A 19,778-nucleotide genomic window follows, 5' to 3' on the forward strand; every position below is an offset into this window, starting at 1 on the left:
TAAAAACAGTTTTTAAATTATTTTTTACGATCACCACAATAAGTCTAATTAACATCCTTTACCATGCACACTTTCAATTTTTTTCTTCTGATGAGAATTTTCAAGGTCTACTCTCTGAGCATCTTTCAAATATGCAACACAGTATTATTACCTACAGTCACCATGCTGTGTATTGTATCACTATGACATTTTACTTTATATCTGAAGCCTTGTACTTTTGATTCCCTTTATGCGTTTTGTCCAGCCATTCCACCCTCACCTCTGTTAACCATCAATCTGTTTTCTGCATTTGTGACCTTTTAAAAATAAATATTCCATATATAAGTGAGGTCATACATTGTCTGTCTTTGACTTATTTCAGTTAGTGTAATTCCCTCAAGGTCCATTCATGATGTCAGAAATGGCAAGATTTCCTTCTTTGGAGTTGAGTTGGGTTAGTGTTGAATCAGCGTTTTCATTTTCTTCGGATAAATACCTAGAAGTGGGATTGCTGGATCATATGGTGGTTCTATTATTAATTTTTTGAGGAATCTGTATACTGTTTTCCAGAATGGCTGCACTAATTTACATTCACACCAACAGTGCATGAGGGTTTCTCTTTCTCCACATCCTTGCCAACGCTTGTCTTTTTCTTGACTTTTTTAATGATAGCCATTCTAACAGGTGTGAGGTGGTATCTCATTGTTGTTCTGATTTGCGTTTCCCTGATCATCAGTGATGTTGAGCACCTTTTCACGTAGCTGTTGCTGATCCGTATGTCTTCTTTGGAAAAATGTCTATTCATATTCTCTGCCCATTTTTAAATTGGATTGTTTGTTTTGCTAGTGAGCTGTAGGAGTTACTTAAATTAAATTTTGGATATTAACCCCTTTACAGATATATGATTTGCAAATATTTTCTCCCATTCAGTAGTTGCCTTTTCATTTTGTTAATGGTTTCCCTTGCTGAGCAGAAGAATTTTGGTTTAATGTAGTTCCACTTGTTTATTTTTGCTTTTGTTGCCTTTGCTTTTGGTGTTGAGTTCATAAAATCATCGCCAAGGTCAATGACAAGGAGCTTATTACCTATGTTTTCTTCTCGGAGTTTTATGGTTTCAAGTCTTACATTCAAATCTTTAATCCATTTTGAGTTAATTTTGTGTGTGGTGTAACGTAGTGGTCCAGTAGCATTCTTATGCATGTGGCTGTCCAGTTCTCCAAACACAATTTCTGAAGGATTGTGCTTTTCCCATTGTATATTTTTGGCTTGGCTTCTTTGTCATAAATTAATTGATCATATTTGCATGTATTTATTTCTGTGCTTTATATTCCGTCCCATTGATATCTATGTTTGTTTATATACCTAGACCACACTGTTTTGATTATGTTTTACTGTAGCTTTGTAATATAGTTTGAAATCAAGGAGCATGATGCCTCCAGCTTTTTTGTTCTTTCTCAAGATTGATTTGGCTATTCAGAGTATTTTGTAGTTTCATACAAATTTTAGGATTATTTATTCTATTTCTGTGGAAAAAGACCATTGGAATTTTGATAGGGATTACATTGAACCTGTAGGTTGCTTTGGATAGTTTGGACATTTTAACAATACTGATTCTTACAATCCATGAGCATGGAATATCTTTCCATTTATTTGTATCATCTTCAACTTCTTCCTTTAATATCTTATAGTTTTCAGTGTACACATCTTTCACTTCCTTGATTAAGTTTATAACTATAATTTAATGCAGTTGTAAGTGGGATTATTTACTTGTTTCTCTTTCTGATAGTTCATTATCAGTTCAGTATTGAAATGCAACAGATTTTTGTATATTGATTTATTGAATTTGTTCTAACCATTTTTTAAAAAAATGTTTATTAATTTATTTTGAGAGAGAAAGTGAGAAAGGGAGGTGGAAAGAGAGGGAGAGAGACAGAATCCCAAGCTGGCTTTGTGCTGTCACTGCAGAACCCAATGTGGTGCTTGAACCCACAAACTGTTGAGATCCTGACCTGAGCTGCAACCAAGAGTCGGATGCCTAACCAACTGAACCACCCACATGCCCCCTAACCACTTTTTGATGGAGTCTTTAGGGTTTTCTATATATAGCATCATGTCATCTGTAAACAGTGAGTTTTACTTCTTCCTGATTTACATACATTTTATTCCTTATTGTTGCCTCATCGCTGTGGCTAGGACTTCCAGTACTGTTTTGGATAAAAGTGGTGAGAGTGGACATCCTTGTCTTTTTCCTGATCCTAGAGAAAAAAACTTTCAGCTTTTTACTTTTGAGTATGGTGTTAATTGTAGGCTTGTCATATATGGCCTTTCATTTTTAAAAGCTTATTTTGAGAGAGAGAGAGAGAGAGAGAGAGAGAGAGAGAGATTGAGAGAGCGAGCAGGGGAGGGGAGAGAGAGAGAATCCCAAGCAGGCTCTACACTGTCAGTACAGAGCCTGACATGGGGCTCGAGCTCACAGACCATGAGATTATAAACTGAGCCAAAATCAGGAGTCAGATGCCTAACTGACTGATCCACCCAGGCTCTCCTTTATATGACCTTTCTTATATTGAGTATGTTTCCTCTGTACTCACTTTGTTGAAAGGTTTTTTGTTTTTTTTTTTATCATGAGTGGATGTTGAATGGATGTTGAAAAAAAGGTTCTTTTTTTGCATCTGTTGAGATGATCGGATGGTTTTTATCTTTTATTTTTTAAGTGTGGTTTATCATATTGATTTGTGGATATTGTTGATATTGAACCATGTAGCATCCCTAGAATAAATCCCACCCATTCATGGTGTATGATCCTTTTAATGTGTTGTTGATTCAATTTGCTAATATGTTTTGTTGAGGATTATTGCATATGTGTTTATCAGGGATATTGACCTTTGGATTGGATTGGATTTTCTTTTCTGTGGAGTCCTTGTCTGGTTTTGGTATCAGGGTGATGCTGGCCTGGGAAAATGAATTTGAAAGTGTTTATTCCTCTTTTGTATTTTGAAAGAATTTGAGAAGAGTTAGTGTTAATTCTTCTTTGAATGTTTGGTAGAATTCATCAGTGTTTGTTTAGAGGAATAAAGTCTTCATTAAAAAAAAATAGACTATTACTAGGAAAGGTATAAAATATTAGAAAGAAAGAAAGAAAATAAGTGCAGTGGCATTGCACATTTGGTTTTATTTTTATTATTTGCAAAGGAAAACTTGTGGGGTAACTATTCAAATAAGATTTTTCCAAAGGTTATATCTATATTGCTTGTTACATGTTCTCAACTGTGATTCACTGCTGTATTGTACACGTATTTCCTAGTCATAATTCAGTCATAAAGAGGTTCTCTTTATATATATATATATGTGTGTGTGTGTGTGTGTGTGTGTGTGTGTGTGTGTGTGTGTGTATGTGTGTGTATATATATATATATATAAATTTATATATATGTATATAAATTTATATATATATATTTATTTATTTAAAGTTTATTTATTTATCTAGAGAGAATACAAGCAGGGAAAGGGCAGAGAGAGAGAATCCAAAGCAAGTTCTGCGATATCAGTGCAGAGCCCGGCATGGGGCTTGAACTCACAAACCGTGAGATCACAACCTGAGCCAAAATCAAGAGTAGACTACTTAACTGGCTGAGCCACCAAAGTGCTGTAAGTTTCTCTTTTTAGTAACAGCATTATCCATATATAATTCCCACACCATTTAGTTCACCTATTTAAAGTGCATGATTCACTGATTTTTAGTATATTCAGGCTAGTGTGACTGTCATCAAAATTGACATTTGAACATTTTTTTTCCTCCCTCTTCCCCCAAACCATCCTCTTTGCCTATTCTGGATAGTTCATGTAAATGGAATCATATAATATAATATATAGTCTTTGTGACTGGCTTCTTTTACTTAGCATAATACTTAATACTTAAAAAGTTCACCTGTATCATGTATCATTAATTCACTAATTTTAATGGCAAATTAATATTCCATTGGATATTCCACATTTTATCCATTTATCATTTGATGGACATTTGGGTTGTTTCCACTTTTTGGCTCTTATGAATAATGCTGTGAACAGTCGGGTACAAGTTTTGTGTGGACAGCTGTTTTCATTTGTCTGGGGTGGGTACCAGGAATGGAATTACTAGGTATTGTGACCCTATATTTAACTTTTTAAGGAACTGCCAAATGTTTTCCAAAGCAACTGCACCATTTTACATTCCCATCAGGAGTATATAAGGGTCCCAGTGTCTCCACACCCTCTCCAACACTTGTTGCTGTCTCAGTGTTTGACTGCAGCCCTCCTACTGGGTGGGAAATGGTAGCTTTGATTTGCATTTTTCTGATGGTAAAGGTGTTGGATATCTTTTCAGATACTCACTGGCTGTTCCTCTTTGGAAAAATGTCTATTCAGATCCCTTACTCATTTTAAAATTGGGTTATTTCGTCTTTTTATTATTGGTTTGTAATGGTCCTTTATTCTAGATATACATCCCTTATATAAATGATTGCAAATACTTTCTCCTAGTTCTCTCTTTTTAAGTCAGTAAGGGAAGGAAAACTAAAATGTATTAAGGGAACTATTGTGATCAGCATTATACTTAGGGCTGTAGAAATGCTAAAGTATAGAAATGATTTTTACCTTTTGGGACATTGGTTTCTTTGGAGATCCAAGACTTATGTGATGTAATTGGAAAACAGCATAGAACGGTATATGCTAAATAGTATACAATCTTGGTCAAAAATAGTATGAAAAAGAAATGCCCTGGGACTCTAAGGAACCGAGGTTCAAAAGTAATTGATTTAAGTCATTTATTTTGAGTAGAATGAGCAAATGTTAACTATTCAAAACAAGTTTTTAAAAAAAATTTTTTTTTCAACGTTTATTTATTTTTGGGACAGAGAGAGACAGAGCATGAACGGGCGAGGGGCAGAGAGAGAGGGAGACACAGAATCGGAAACAGGCTCCAGGCTCTGAGCCATCAGCCCAGAACCTGACGCGGGGCTCGAACTCACGGACCGCGAGATCATGACCTGGCTGAAGTCGGACGCTTAACCGACTGCGCCACCCAGGCGCCCCCAAAACAAGTTTTTAAAAAGAATATTTCCGTTTGATTCAGTTTCTTTAAAAAAATTTTTTTAAGTTTATTTTGAGAGAGAGAGAGAGAGAGAGAGAGAGAGAGAGAGAGAGAGGGAGAGGGGCAGAGAAAGAGAGGGAGAGAGAATTCCAAGCATGTACTGTGAGATAATGACCTGAGCTGAAACCAAAAGTTGGATGCTTAACTGACTGAGCCACCCAGGCCCCTGATTCAGTTTCTATAGAATGTAGCTTACATACAATATCACATACACTTTGTCAGTCTTTCCTACTGTCTTTGTTTATCCATGTGTTCCCAGTACTTGGCACAGTGCCTAATATGAGGCACGTGCCCAATAAATATTTGTGGAATGAGCAAAAATCAGTATGGGCTGGAGCTCTCAGAGAGTGCAGCGCCAGTTAAGCACTGTTACAGAGTTGTCACAGGTGGAAGATGTTAGGGTGGAAAGAGCAGGAGGCGGAGGGGAGCCCTGGGTGCCCTTCCCAGCTCCGCTGTTAACCAGCTCTCTAATCCTGGCAGTTTTGGTCATATATCCTTGTTTTGAAGTGAGGGGAATGAATTGGATCCTCTCCTTTTTAACATTCTGAGGTTTATGAGCAGCATAAGCCTAAAACATTTAGAGCCAGCTGAAAATTCTCTAACAATTGAATGCATGATTAAGGTTTTGTGCTAAAATACCACAGACATTAGTATCTGCCATTTGTGTAAAACTGTGTTAAAAAATGACATTTATAATATTGAATGTACTAAGAAGATATTTACAAGGCAGTATCTTAAGGGTTATCATTAGTAGAATGTTGGGATTAATTTATCAATTTATTTATGTCCTATCTTCTTTCTTCCAAAGAAGATTTGAAGTGGCTATTGAAGCTAGTATCTTTTCCCCTAAGGCAAAAGGTTCTTAGGTGCTATGAAAATACATATTATTTGTTATTTTTATCCTTCAAACAACCTCAAACTTTTGGTGTTTCAGAGGCTATAATTTTTTTTTTCAGAGTCCATAAAATTTTTAAACAGGATTAGGAAAGGAGAAATGTTTCAGTAATTCTATTTTATTTACAATTTTTAAAAATTTTAAGTGGGCTCCACACCCAACGTGGGGTTTGAACTCAGAACCCCAAGATCAAGAGTCACATGCTGTACCCACTGAGCCAGCCAGGTACCCCAGTGATGCTGTTTTAACATGAAGGTCTAAAATTAATGGCTTTTAAACATTAAAAAGAATGACTCTCTAATACAAACATTCTAGTTGAATTGAAATCTCTCCAACACTGTGCATTAAAAAAAAATTTTTTTTTAACGTTTATTCATTTTTGAGAGACAGAGAGAGACAGAGTGAGAGCAGAGGAGGGGCAGGGATAAAGGGAGACACAGAATCTGAAGCAGGTTCCAGGCTCTGAGCTGTCAGCACAGAGCCTGACACTGAGGAGGGGCTCGAACCCATGGACCGTGAGATCATGACCGGAGTTAAAGTTGGACGCTTAACCAACTGAGTCACCCAGGCACCCCACCAACGCTGTGCATTTTAACATAAGGAGTCTTTTATGGGAGGCATGGTGCAAAATCTATGGTATTTCGGGATTAAATCAAGTATCCTAAATTGCCCAGCAAGGGAGCAAGACATAAGCTCTAGGAATAAGCTGCATTCCTGATGGAGAAATAGGCATTTCCTCTGGCTGGAGGAATGAGATGCTCTTTGATAGCTGCACATAGAAAACATGGTCTGTTAGAATAAAGAGAGAAGATTCTGTGAAAGTGCTAATTCTCTGTCAGACCATTTTGTTGAGGTTGGGGAAGGACCGTAATGAGCTATAAATCCCTGCATGTGGACTTTATGATAAATAAGCCAGTGATATTTTGGTTCAAGTAAATGTTTTTTCTTTGTAAAATCATGAGTCTTGAGTCAATGTCATGCTTGAATTTCACACATTTCAGGTATCCTAACAGAGACTCCAACCCATTCAACACTGAAACTCTCATTTCTTCAGAGATGTTTAACTAAGCTCCATAGAAGTCTGAACGTAACTGTGACCCATAAATCTAACCAGTCTTTGGCTATGGCATCTAAAATTTTTAAAATTTTGTTTCTCTCTCTTTTAAGTGTTAGGTCCTAAGGTAATTTTATACAAATGGATAGCAAACAAAGGTATGACAAATCTGAATAATTCATTCAGTATTTGTATGTTTGTATATTAAAATCATATAAATTAAAGCTTATGTATTTTATATTTACAGTTGATAAATGAACTTTACTGGAACATATCTATTTTCTAGGTTTGGAATTTTATGACAAGCAACCCCTCTAGCCCTGGTAACTTATTTAAAAGCTTAAAATCTTTTATTACAGTACTCTGTATTAAGTACTGAATGTTTCCTAAGGAACTCAGTGTACTTCCATGTGAGTAATCTGATTTAACTAAGAAATGTATCTAAACCACAGTGTCCCTTATTGGTCATAAACATTTGTATCAATGTTTTATTTTAAGAGCTCCATTAATAACCTAAATAATAGTTTGGTTCATTGATAAAGCCAAACATTTTTTAAAGTAGAGGTATTTGGTGGGAGAGAAGTTGATACACTAACTTTTCAAAATTTGTTGTACAGGGTTAGCTGAACCATCCTTTGTTGCAAAACATGAAGATAGTTTGTTAAAGGATTTATTTCAAGACTACGAAAGATGGGTTCGTCCTGTGGAACACCTGAATGACAAAATAAAAATAAAGTTTGGCCTGGCAATATCTCAATTAGTGGATGTGGTAGGTGTGCATATCATTACATACTCAATTTCATACAGGCTTCCTGAGAGCATCATGGGTGCCTAGGCACTGTGTTGGGAGGCACAGATTACAAAGGAGAATGAGACATAGTCATTTTCCTAAAGGAACTCAGCAGGGAAGGATAATTATTACTCAATAGACATAGAAATACACTTTTTATATAATATTGTATATTAGAAATCATTTACTTGGTAATAGGTCAATTTAAAAAATTTTTCAAACAATATTTATGTATTTTTGAGAGAGAGCTCACACAAGCAGGGGAGGGGCAGAGAGAGAGGGAGACAGAGAATCCCAAGTAGGCTCTGCACTGTCATTGCAAAGCCTGATGTGGGGCTCAAACCCACAAACTGTGAGATCACAACCTGAGCTGGAGTTGGATGCTCAACCAACTGAACCACGCAGGTGCCCCAAGTAATAAGTTTATTTTTATTTTTTTTCAACGTTTATTTATTTTTGGGACAGAGAGAGACAGAGCATGAACGGGGGAGGGGCAGAGAGAGAGGGAGACACAGAATCGGAAACAGGCTCCAGGCTCTGAGCCATCAGCCCAGAGCCTGACGCGGGGCTCGAACTCCTGGACCGCAAGATCGTGACCTGGCTGAAGTCGGACGCTTAACCGACTGCGCCACCCAGGCGCCCCAAGTTTATTTTTAATAAGTTGAAATATATTAAACATTTTATTTTTTTAAATTTTTTTTAATGTTTGTTTATTTCTGAGAGAGAGAGACAGAGCATGAGTGGGGGAGGGGCAGAGAGAGAGAGAGGGAGACACAGAGTCAGCACAGAGCCCGACGTGGGGCTCGAACTCACAAACCGTGAGAGATCATGACCTGAGCTGAAGTTGGTCACTCAACCGACTGAGCCACCCAGGCGCCCTGATATTAAACATTTTATATGGAAGTTTCTTATTAAATTTGTTTAAAGATATGATAAAAAGTCAACATTTTAAAGAGAAAAAGTCCAAGAGTAGATTTGTAGATTTTTAGGACCAAAAAGTATCTCAGATCATTGTTTCAATATCACACTTAAACTATACCAGAGATCATGTCAGTCAATAGTTATTTCCCTGCTGAGTTCCCAAAACAGTGAGTGTGTGTGTGTGTGTGTGTGTGTGTGTGTGTGTGAGAGAGAGAGAGAGAGAGAGAGAGAGAGAGATTGTACAATAACACTTATAGGCATGCCTTTATTTTCTACATAATTTTTGTAGAGAATTTGGAAAGTGCAAGTAAATACAAATAAGGAAATAAAAATTGACTGCAATTCTACCACCCAAAGATGCCTAATGATAACATTCTGCTGTTTCTCTTGCCAGTTTTTTCTTTGTGTGTATGTTTTAAAATTGGAATATTAATTTAGACGTAATGAAGAATCTTTTCCCTTCAATTCCTTTTCCAAAATTGAAAAATTTTAATTCCAGTTAGTTAACATACAGTGCTAGTTTCAGGTATACAATATATAGTGATTCAACACTTCTATGTATTAGTGCTCATTTTCTCTCCTGTTGTTAAATGAAGAACATTTCCCTATGTCATTACATATCTTCAAATATAATTTTAATGGCTATATGATATCCCATTTATAATTTATTGAAATATTCTCTTGTTGGCAGAAGTTAATTCCCAGGATTTCCTATTATAAATGACAACGATGAATATATTTGTACACAAATGTCTGATTTTCTTCTTTCTTTAAGAAAGGTAGTTAATGAATCAAAAGATATACTTTTTTATTTTTTTATTTTTATTTTTTAAAGTAAGCTCCATGCCCAACATGAGGCTTGGAGTCGTCTGCTCTGACCAAGGAGCCAGCCAGGCACCCCAAAAGATATACATTTTAAAAAGTCTAGTGTGTTGATGATGTCACCTTAATTGCCTCCAGAAAGATCCGTGAATATGGACTGTGTTGTGTCCTTCACCCTCTGCTAGGAGATTTTCAATATAAGTACAAATAGGGAAGTAGGAGGATGAGTGGGGCTCCCTCTCAAAGGCCTGTCTTTCCAGTTGGGACTATCAGCAAGTAAGTGCAGCGACTATAGGACATTGCAGGACTAAATTGTGATACCACAAAAATCTGGGGATTCAGACTTTGATTATTTAGGTCACTAAAGAACACAGGCGGAGGCCCTCGAGCTGGCCTTGTCTGGAGTGTAGGATCGGACACGCGGAGAGGAGGGTAACAAGGAGCAGTATGATCTAGGCTGAGCAGTGAGAGGGAGCCTTTCTGTTCAGCTGTTCGGATCAGAAGGTCACTGTTGGAGGCCACTCCCTGGGATCATCTGACGGGCGGTGGAGGGGCCTGCACTGTGCTTTCTCTCCTGCCATTTTTCGACTGGAGAGTTTTACCTCTTGGAAGAAGTCACTTATCCTTCAAGGCCCAATTTATTTGTCTGACTCTTTGTGAAATCTTTCCAGAGTTCCTAAGACAGTCTCCTCTGTTCACGTAGCCCTTTGCACTGCTGGCACCTGTGTGCCCTGGCATGGCACCCTCAGAGCAGGCTAAGCTTCATCCCTTGCTTCTGTCCCAGAGCCCAGAGTGGTTCCTGGCACATGGCAGTTGCTGAGTGAGTGGCAGATGTGACAGGCAACAGATGTGGTCACAGCAGTGCTTTAGGAAGGGCTGCAGGTCAGTTAAATACGTGGTTTTGAGGAGTGAGAGAGAGAGGAGCTTCGGAGGCTGGTTAGAAGGCCAGGCAGAAGCAGGAGCAGGTCGTGACCAATGAGCACCGAGGGAGGCATCAGATTTTGAAGCCTGAGTGGTTAGAAGAGACGAGTGGCGGATCCGGAAGATGGAATCAGTTGCTGTGGGGTAGGACAGGGAAGATGGTGCTCTCCGCTGTGATGGCAGGTGATTGTGCCACATTCCTGAGGCCCTTGGGAAGTCAGTGCTGGCTCTGTGGGCAGAGAGGAGCTGAGGGTCTCAGTGTGGAGACCCTGGCCCAGCTGAGCATCGAAAACATTGGACTGAGGAGTTTTAAAGTGAGCAGGGAATGCAGGCAAGTTGATCCCTGAGGAACATTCATAGAAGGTGGTGAAGGAAGGATGAGCCCAGAACAGAAGTCGGGGATGGGTTGCTTCCTGTGAGAAGAGCCCAGGACATGTTAAGGTCAGTGACGATGAGAGAGAAAGAGGACAAGAGCCAGAGGGAGAGGAGGCGAGGGCCCTGGACACGGAAAGTAGAAGCTTTATGTCCCTTTAACTGCGAAGCTCTTACCCGTCTGGCTTGTGGTCATGTTTGGGGGCTCCTCCTCAAAGTTCGCTCAGATTCCTGCTTTATTTCCTACATGTTCGAACTCTCTCTGTCTCTCAAATCCCCACGCCGGCCTGCTTGTTGGATGCTAGTTTTATGGTCAGGTTAAAAAATCTATTCGGGGTTTAAAAAAACCCCTAAAACTTTTCTGCTCTACTTACGTGTGGGCATATCTCTGTGTTAATGTGCCTCGTCCTCTTGGGTGCAGTCCTGCGTTTGTCCTTCGTCCTAGGTTTTGTTTTGGTTTTGTTTTTTTGCATCCTGCATTGTGGTGAGCACATTATAGGTGCTTGGGAGATACCTGAGGTCACCTTAAGTTAGGCTGTATCCCCTAAGGTAGTGGCTAACCCTCACATCTGGGGCCAGTTGTGAACTTAGGTATTGTTCTTGTATCTGTGTTCCTGTTGAGGATACTAAGTATTGACTGGGTCCTACTCCATAGTGCAAAATTTATGTGTGTTCACATTTTTCTGGGGAAAAGGTGTATAATTTTCATTAGCTTCTCAAAGATGACCTATTGACTTACAGCGTCACAGGTAATAAGTATACCAGAACTTTCCTAATTGTTAATGCCTCTGTTTAGAACTTTTGCCTACTAGGAATATTCTGATGCAGAGGTCAGCACTTTCTCTGGATGGCGTGTGCCTTTGGGATAGACAGTAGAGCTGGTGGCACAGAGTTTAAACTCAGGAGCTTTGAAGTCTGACATTAGTTCTACTACCAATTGGTGGAGTGATTTTAGGCAAGTTGCCTCATTGGGCTAGTTTCTTTTTGCAGAATGAATGATTTAACTAGATGAGATCTATAGGTCCTTTTCAGCTCTAGTGTTTTACTCAAGGACAATTGCCCTTTGGAACCACAGTGTAAGAGTGATGGCCATGCTGTATTTCCTAGTAATTGTTCCCATGTAGGGATGTCACAGATGTCTTTATCTCAAGGGATGTGCTTCCTCCGTCTTCCTTCTTTCTCCTGGGCCACTCATGTGTTTTGGAATGAGCCATCTAAACCTCTGTCCTCTGTCCCTGGCTATGGGGATTGCTTCATCCTTCTGTGGGTCTGTCCTGCCCACGGTGGAATTGTGTTTGGTCATCATGATGGTCTTGTACTGGTCCAATTGGCTCCATGATATTTCAGTAAAATGTAATGGAAGAGCTATCTTTTTTTTTTAATTTTTATTTTTTAATGTTTATTTTTGACAGAGAGAGAGAGAGAGAGAGAGAGAGTATGAGTGGGGGAGGGGCAGAAGGAGAGGGGGGACACAGAGTCTGAAGCAGGCTCCAGGCTCTGAGCTGTCAGCACAGAGCCCGACACGGGGCTCGAACCCACGAACCGTGAGATCATGACCTAAGCCGAAGTCAGACGCTTAACCGACTGAGCCCCCCAGGCGTCCTGAGCTGTCTCTTTAATTAGGCCTTGAGAATTCAGTGAAAAACTGGTCTTAGCAAAGATACAATGGCAGAAAGGTGTAAGTAGCAAATATCAAAGACCCCGGTTTTCTAGAAAAGCAGGCTGTGAAAGCTTATGAAGCTGCCACTCCGGACAGTGGCCCCAGTATTTTTTTTCTACATAGCAGCTCCTCAGAGATTCAAATCCCTGCCTCAGCAGAGGAACATAACTGCAAGTTACAGTCCTGCAGGAAGGCACAGAAACAGTGTATCTCTCATTCTGATGCGCACACTCTTCCACATTTCAGCACTTCTGAAATCAAGATGTGTATTATAATTAATGGCAACTTAAAATTCATTGTCAGCCTTTTCCTTTCTTAGTGCCAAGTACATAAACTAATGTGCGCGCTTGTTTCTTAGATTGTATCTTAGATTTCAGGATGTAGAGTGGGAGTGTATGAATGTTAAATCTAATGCCAGCGGTGTACTGCAGGGCAGTTCAGCTGAAATGCAGAGCATCTGGAAAGGGATAATGTGAAATTAGGCTGGAAAAATGATCCTGCGTTTCCAGAGAGCTGCACCAATGAACAGGATATAGGTACTATATGGACAGGCATGTTTGTGTAAAACTGTGAAAATTCGTATTTGAAGAAGTATTGCTTCTGTCCTTGAAATAATCAGCCTTATTTAAATTTTTGTTTCACAGGATGAGAAAAATCAGTTAATGACAACAAATGTCTGGTTGAAACAGGTGTGTATGAAGCTCAGAAGGCACCTGACTGGTCACGGGTGCTGTTGTGCCTGTAGGGTTTGCAGCGCAAAGAAACACGAGCATGTGGTCTTGGTGGATTGGCAGGGTGCAGAGGGTTGAGGGTGGGTGGGGTTCTCGTATTGGTTCAGGCAATACTGGAGTGGCTGCCGTCTGCCAGACGCTGTTCTGGGCACTGGGGAAACAGGCAACAAAACGGACAGAAGTCCCGGCTGGCAAGAACTTCATTCGAGTTGGGGAAGAGGAACAGGTAAGCTGTTACAGTACCTCGGAAGTAGACAGGCTTGGAGAAGAACACATTCGGTGTGGGTAGAGGTGAGCAGGGGTGTGTAGATGAGGTCAGAGAAGCAGTGGCAAGCCAGCGGTGTAGCGAGCATCTAGGCCTCTGTGAGGATTGTGGTGTTTACTTGGAGCTGATGGGAATGGGCGATGAATTAGTTTTACATTCGTAGCCCCTTTTTATTTATTTTTTAATTTTTTTTTTTTCAACGTTTTTTATTTATTTTTGGGACAGAGAGAGACAGAGCATGAACGGGGGAGGGGCAGAGAGAGAGGGAGACACAGAATCGGAAACAGGCTCCAGGCTCTGAGCCATCAGCCCAGAGCCCGACGCGGGGCTCGAACTCACGGACCGCGAGATCGTGACCTGGCTGAAGTCGGACGCTTAACCGACTGCGCCACCCAGGCGCCCCTCGTAGCCCCTTTTTAGAAGAGACTGCTTTTTCTTCGATGCCATCATAGCTTTGTCCTCAGCTGCTGTTATGTGCTTCCCTTTGCTCTTTCTTTATCATCCCTAATTTTAGTACCTGCTGCCAGTTCCCTGACTCTAACTCCTACAAGGCTTGTATGCTTTTCTTGGTGTGCGAGTCCTAACTTGTGATCACAGAATTGTCACTATGTGGAGCGTGGACAAGGTGTTTAAATGTGGACTATGTAATAAATCCAATTCCCCTGGCATGCACCAGTCCAGCCAATGACAATGCACCTGGAAAAGACAATGGAAAAGGTTTAAGGCCTTAAACCTGGACCTTAGATGCCCATGGCTTTGGCTCCTGGGTGTGGCCAGTTGGTGTGAGAGGAGGTGCTGAACAGAGCTGTGAACACACCCACGGCGCACACCTGTGTCTCAGGAGGACCGGGGCTGGAGTCATCACACGGGGGCAGGGCTATGCTTCTGTACTCTTAAGAAGGACTTGGAGGTGAATTTTCTCTGTGGCGAGTAGAGATGATTTTATGTCTAGGATTTCTGGACTTGGCATAAAGAGTATAGTTTTTATGACTTATGACTATCAATTTCATCGAAACTGAGCCTGTTGTCTTTGCTCTGCAGGAGTGGATAGATGTAAAGTTAAGCTGGCGCCCTGGCGACTATGGCGGAATAAAAGTTATACGCGTCCCTTCAGACTCTCTCTGGACCCCAGACATTGTTTTGTTTGATAAGTAAGTTTTTATTTACTAAATATTACTTTATGTTTTCAAAAGAAAATGCTTGTATATTAGCCACTAGTAATTTTTCTTCCTTCTGAAAATTGTTTACGTATAAAATCAAAAGACTTGATCTGTGTTCTGTTGTGAACCTCCAAATAGGTTCTTTGGGTCCTGTCCTGTTTTTGGTGTCTTGTTTCCTGATCATAAAAGTGTTCTTTGGGGCGCCTGGGTGGCGCAGTCGGTTAAGCGTCCGACTTCAGCCAGGTCACGATCTCTTGGTCCGTGAGTTCGAGCCCCGCGTCAGGCTCTGGGCTGATGGCTCAGAGCCTGGAGCCTGTTTCCGATTCTGTGTCTCCCTCTCTCTCTGCCCCTCCCCCGTTCATGCTCTGTCTCTCTCTGTCCCAAAAATAAATAAATGTTGAAAAAAAAAAATTAAAATAAATAAATAAATAAATAAAAGTGTTCTTTGCTTTCCAAAACGTGTAAAACATTTGGGAAGTCTAGAAAGGTGTAAAATTGGGGGCGGGGTGTCACCTTTAATCAGTCCCATTATTCATTCCAGCATTAGAGGCAGCCATTTGCACGAGCTCACACATAGAACTTACTCTGTGCCTGGCCGCATGTGCGGTACCTTTCTGCTTTATTCATTTGATTCCCAGCAGTACCTTTAAAATGGCATTTCTGACAGATGAGGAAACAGGTGAGGGCATTTTAACCTTGTCCAACAGGTGAGGGCATTATAACCTTGTCCAAGGTTGCACAGTTTGCATGTGGCAGGGTGGGGTTCACACTAGGGCGGCCCGACATCCCTATTTATCCTCCTATTTAATAGACTATATATTTGGCAGATTGCCTTCAAGATTTTGGGGGTGTTTAAAAAATAGTTGAAGTCATACTTTATGTTCAAATGTGCGTCCTTCTAATTTTGCTTAAATACTATATTAGATTATCCCATGATGAGGAATGTTGAGTGAACTCATCTTTATAGGCACCCTACCTAGGTGTACTTTGAGGATGGTTTTTAACTTGGGGAAAGGATGATTCTGGGTGTGAGTTTCATTTTTTTCTAGGACAAACCCAGGGTAAATCTTGGGAATTTGTGCTTATCCTAAAGCATTTTGTATTATTTGCAAGCAGGCATTTGGCATGAAGACAGAGCAAATGCTGTGTGAAAAATATTAGTCTCTAAACACCTTTTTCCTCCATGTCTCTCAATAGGTAAAGAGGAAACAAAACTATAAGGTAGCAGGATATAGCTTCCCAGAGCACCATTTTACTCTAGGTCGTAGTAAACATTTTTTTTTTTAAGTTTATTTATTTATTTTGACAGAGCGCACACATGTGAGTGGGGCAGGGGCAGAGAGAGAGAGGGAGAGAGAGAATCCCAAGCAGGCTTTGCACTGTCAGTGCAGAGCCCGATGCAGGGCTTGAACTTGCGCATTGGGAGATCCTGACCTGAGCTGAAATCAAGAGCCCAACACTTAACTGACTTGAGCCATTGAGGCGCCCCAGTCTCTGAAAAACATTTTTACATAAACATGAGTGTATAAAAGAGTAGTGTGCAAAAGTCACATGAGTTTTAAGATAAAAAACAGTATTTTATAGAAATCTTATGTTCCTACTAGACTTTTCCAGTATAGGAGCTCACATGGTGGCAGAACTCGAGAGGCACAGCTTAGAGCTAATGTTCCTTCCTGCCCCTGTAGTAACTATCCAGTATTTGTGATGGAGGAGAAGAGCACTGTGTGGAGAGCCTAGAAATGTGGATTCAGGTTCTGGCCAATATTTTATTGTTTCAATAGCCTAATTATATTTTGTATGTAAAGGGAAATCTTTCAGCCTCTAAAATCTCAGGATTCTGTGAAATAGAGATCGACTGTCAGTCCTGGAGTAGATGCGGAAGGAGTTCAGTTCTAGTAAAGTCGGATATTTACATAAGATGTCCCTAAAACAGAGTCCCCTACACATAGCAGGTATATCTCAAGCATAATAGTTTAAAAAGTATCTCACGCCATGGTGTCGACTTTCTCTCATCTCAGGCTTGTGAAGGCCTGCGTTGTGTAGTCTCTGCATTGTTACGTGCATGTGTTTATTTCAGTGCAGATGGACGTTTTGAAGGGGCCAGCACGAAAGCAGTCATCAGGTATGATGGCACTGTCACCTGGACTCCACCGGCAAACTACAAAAGTTCTTGCACAATAGATGTCACGTTTTTCCCATTCGATCTCCAAAACTGCTCCATGAAATTTGGTTCTTGGACTTACGATGGATCACAGGTTGATATAATTTTAGAGGACCAAGACGTGGACAAGAGAGATTTTTTTGACAATGGAGAATGGGAGATTGTGAGTGCAACGGGAAGCAAAGGAAACAGAACGGATGGCTCCTGCTGGTACCCTTATGTCACCTACTCATTTGTAATTAAGCGTCTGCCTCTCTTTTACACCTTGTTCCTTATTATACCCTGTATCGGGCTCTCGTTTTTAACTGTGCTTGTCTTCTATCTCCCCTCAAACGAAGGTGAGAAGCTCAGTCTCTGCACGTCAGTCCTGGTCTCTCTGACTGTCTTCCTTCTGGTTATTGAAGAGATCATACCCTCGTCTTCCAAAGTAATACCTCTGATTGGAGAGTATCTGGTGTTCACCATGATTTTTGTGACGCTGTCAATCATGGTGACCGTCTTCGCTATCAATATCCATCATCGTTCTTCCTCAACACACGATGCAATGGCACCTTGGGTCCGCAAGCTATTTCTCCACAAGCTTCCCAAACTGCTGTGCATGAGGAGTCACGTAGACAGGTACTTCGCTCAGAAAGAGGAAACTGAGGGCGGTGGTAGACCAGAGTCTTCTAGAAACACATTGGAAGCTGCGCTTGATTCCATCCGCTACATTACAAGACACGTCATGAAGGAGAATGACGTCCGTGAGGTTTGTGACATGTGTATACAAGTGCTCATCCGCTTCCATTCTGAGTTTGGGAGTAATCAGCATGGCCCTTGAGACTCAGTGTAGGTTGAGGGCCAGAAACGCTGACACGTTGTTCGGTGGAAGATCTTTACCAAAATTTGTTTCAGTTAAAACATCTGCCAGATCTCACCTCTCCATTCCCCTTAGCAACTTTGCCTTGTGCCGACTGTTGTTACTCTATTCTAAAGAGTAGTAACACTGCCATTTGTTTTTTTGACTCTGACATTATTATTTTAATTCTATCTTCTGTAACTTTGTTTCTGAATTCTGTTGTAATCTGTAGGCACAATGGGCATTATAATTTATCAAAAGGTATTTTATTTTTTAAAAAATGAGCCTAATGTAGGCTCTATAAATTTCAGCCAAGGTATTTTTTCTAGAATATGTCTTTTTCTTGTTCATTTATAAGAGAATGTCAGTGAAATTGAAAGCAGTAGATATTCTTGGATGTTATATATCATATGTCAAAGTGTTCATGTGAAAGTTAGAAATAGTGCTTAGTAATATTCTTAATTTGCTTAAAACCAAAAATTTGCTTAAAACTTTATTATAGAAAAATAACTCTCATTGGCTTAAGATCAATATTTACAATGTAAGAATTGAACATGAATACATTTTACTAATGTGATGTTAAATTTTCTTTCAAAACATGTCAGATTTTAATCTTGTCACTGTATTTCTATTGTGTTATATTTTTATTAAAAAATTTTTAAAATGTTTATTTTTGAGAGTGTGAAAGAGAGAGCAGGGAGGGACAGAGAGAGAATGGGACAGAGGATCTGAAGCAGGCTCTGAGCTGTCAGCACAGAGCCCAACACGGGGCTTGAACCCATGAACTGTGAGGTCATGACTTGAGCTGAAGTTTGAGGCTTAACCCACTGAGCCACCCACATGCCCCCTACTGTGTGATATTTTTAAAGCTAGGACTATAGTAGTATTTTCATAATTGAATTTGCTTTGAATAGTCCCCATTACAATTGTATGAATTTTCATTTCCAAACCTTTTTTAAATGGAAAAATTTCTAGCAGGTTTGGGAAGCAAAGTGAATCTGGTAAAATTACAGTCCTCCTCACAGAAAGAACATATAACAGATTTCTGGAAGACTTCAAATGTTTGTGGATTTGTAAAATTTCTATTTCATGGTAGTATGATTAGTATATAAGGTCTGAAGCTATCGATGGAGTCTTTAAAATGTAGATATTAGTTAAATAATGATCTGGATTATATAATATCTGGATTAATAAATGTCTGCAAAGTATTGTGCAGAAGGGCCAGGGCTCATCCCCCTAGGGCCAGTAAATGGTATTTGTCTTCAGGGGGGTACTTAGAAAAGCAGTAGAGTGTTGACAGCTACCTAAAGTCCACATTCTCTCATAGCTGAGGGGGCAGAGTTCTTGTGGGGGACCTCGTGCACCGTAAAGGCAGGGGCCAGGGAAGGCCCTGGGAGGGGAGCCTCTGGTGTTCAGGGGCCTGTCTCAGCCTGCCCTTTCTTTGAGGTCACTTGGAACTGCTGAGCTAGCTCCCTGCTTAGGCTGCAAAACGGGGGTTGAAATGAGGTCCAACCAGCAGATCTGAATTCATGAGCTTAGGTTAAAATAGCCCCTGGGGAATCCAAAACTAAATAATGCACATTGTGGGGTGAGAAGATTAATAGCTAATGCATATTATCCTTTTTTTTTTTTTTTTAAAGTTTAGTTATTTTGGGGGGGAGAGAGAGAGAGAATCCCAAGCAGGCTTTCCACTGTCAGATTTCATGAACTGTGAGATCATGAGCCGAAATCAAGAGTCGGACACTTAACCGACTGAGCCACCCAGGCGCCCTGTAATCATTCTGAACCAGTTGTTAATTTGGCTTGAGATTAATCCCAGGCTGGATTCTCTTTAGAAATTAAAATAAGTAAGCACTGCTGGACAAGAAAAAAATGACAGAAATAACTGTATGTAATATGAATAAAAGTGATTTTTTTAGTTTATTATAAAATATCCAAGTAGTATAAATATTCTAATTTTATTAAAAGTCTATAAAAAATGTCACTTGTAATATATTACAAGTCAAGACGTACATTAATAGATTGTGTAGCGTCTCTGAAAGCTTGTGGAGGCTCTATGTTCTAGATTGTCAGGGGAGTGT

General features: G+C 40.1%; 1 protein-coding gene across 5 annotated transcripts in view; it reads left to right on the forward strand.

The window, feature by feature from the left end:
* CHRNA5 (cholinergic receptor nicotinic alpha 5 subunit) overlaps positions 1-19,778 on the forward strand; it is a 50,134-nt gene that overhangs the window by 28,619 nt on the left and 1,737 nt on the right. For 4 of the 5 annotated variants that reach the window (XR_015253032.1, XM_086711795.1, XM_086711794.1 and 1 more), the window contains exons 2-5: positions 7,674-7,825; positions 13,187-13,231; positions 14,580-14,689; positions 16,776-17,607. Coding sequence is in view for 4 of the 5 variants with exons in the window: in XM_086711795.1 (XP_086567921.1) it covers positions 7,674-7,825; positions 13,187-13,231; positions 14,580-14,689; positions 16,776-17,607 (1,139 nt within the window). In the remaining variant the exon portion in view is untranslated. Of the gene's footprint in view, positions 1-7,673; positions 7,826-13,186; positions 13,232-14,579; positions 14,690-16,775; positions 17,608-19,778 lie in introns of those variants that run through there. The other variant, XM_086711797.1, reaches the window with a different exon arrangement.

The sequence above is a fragment of the Puma concolor genome, chromosome B3 (assembly GCF_028749965.1).
Source record: "Puma concolor isolate L17-30 chromosome B3, mPumCon1.1.hap2, whole genome shotgun sequence".
NCBI classification, from domain to species: domain Eukaryota; kingdom Metazoa; phylum Chordata; class Mammalia; order Carnivora; family Felidae; genus Puma; species Puma concolor.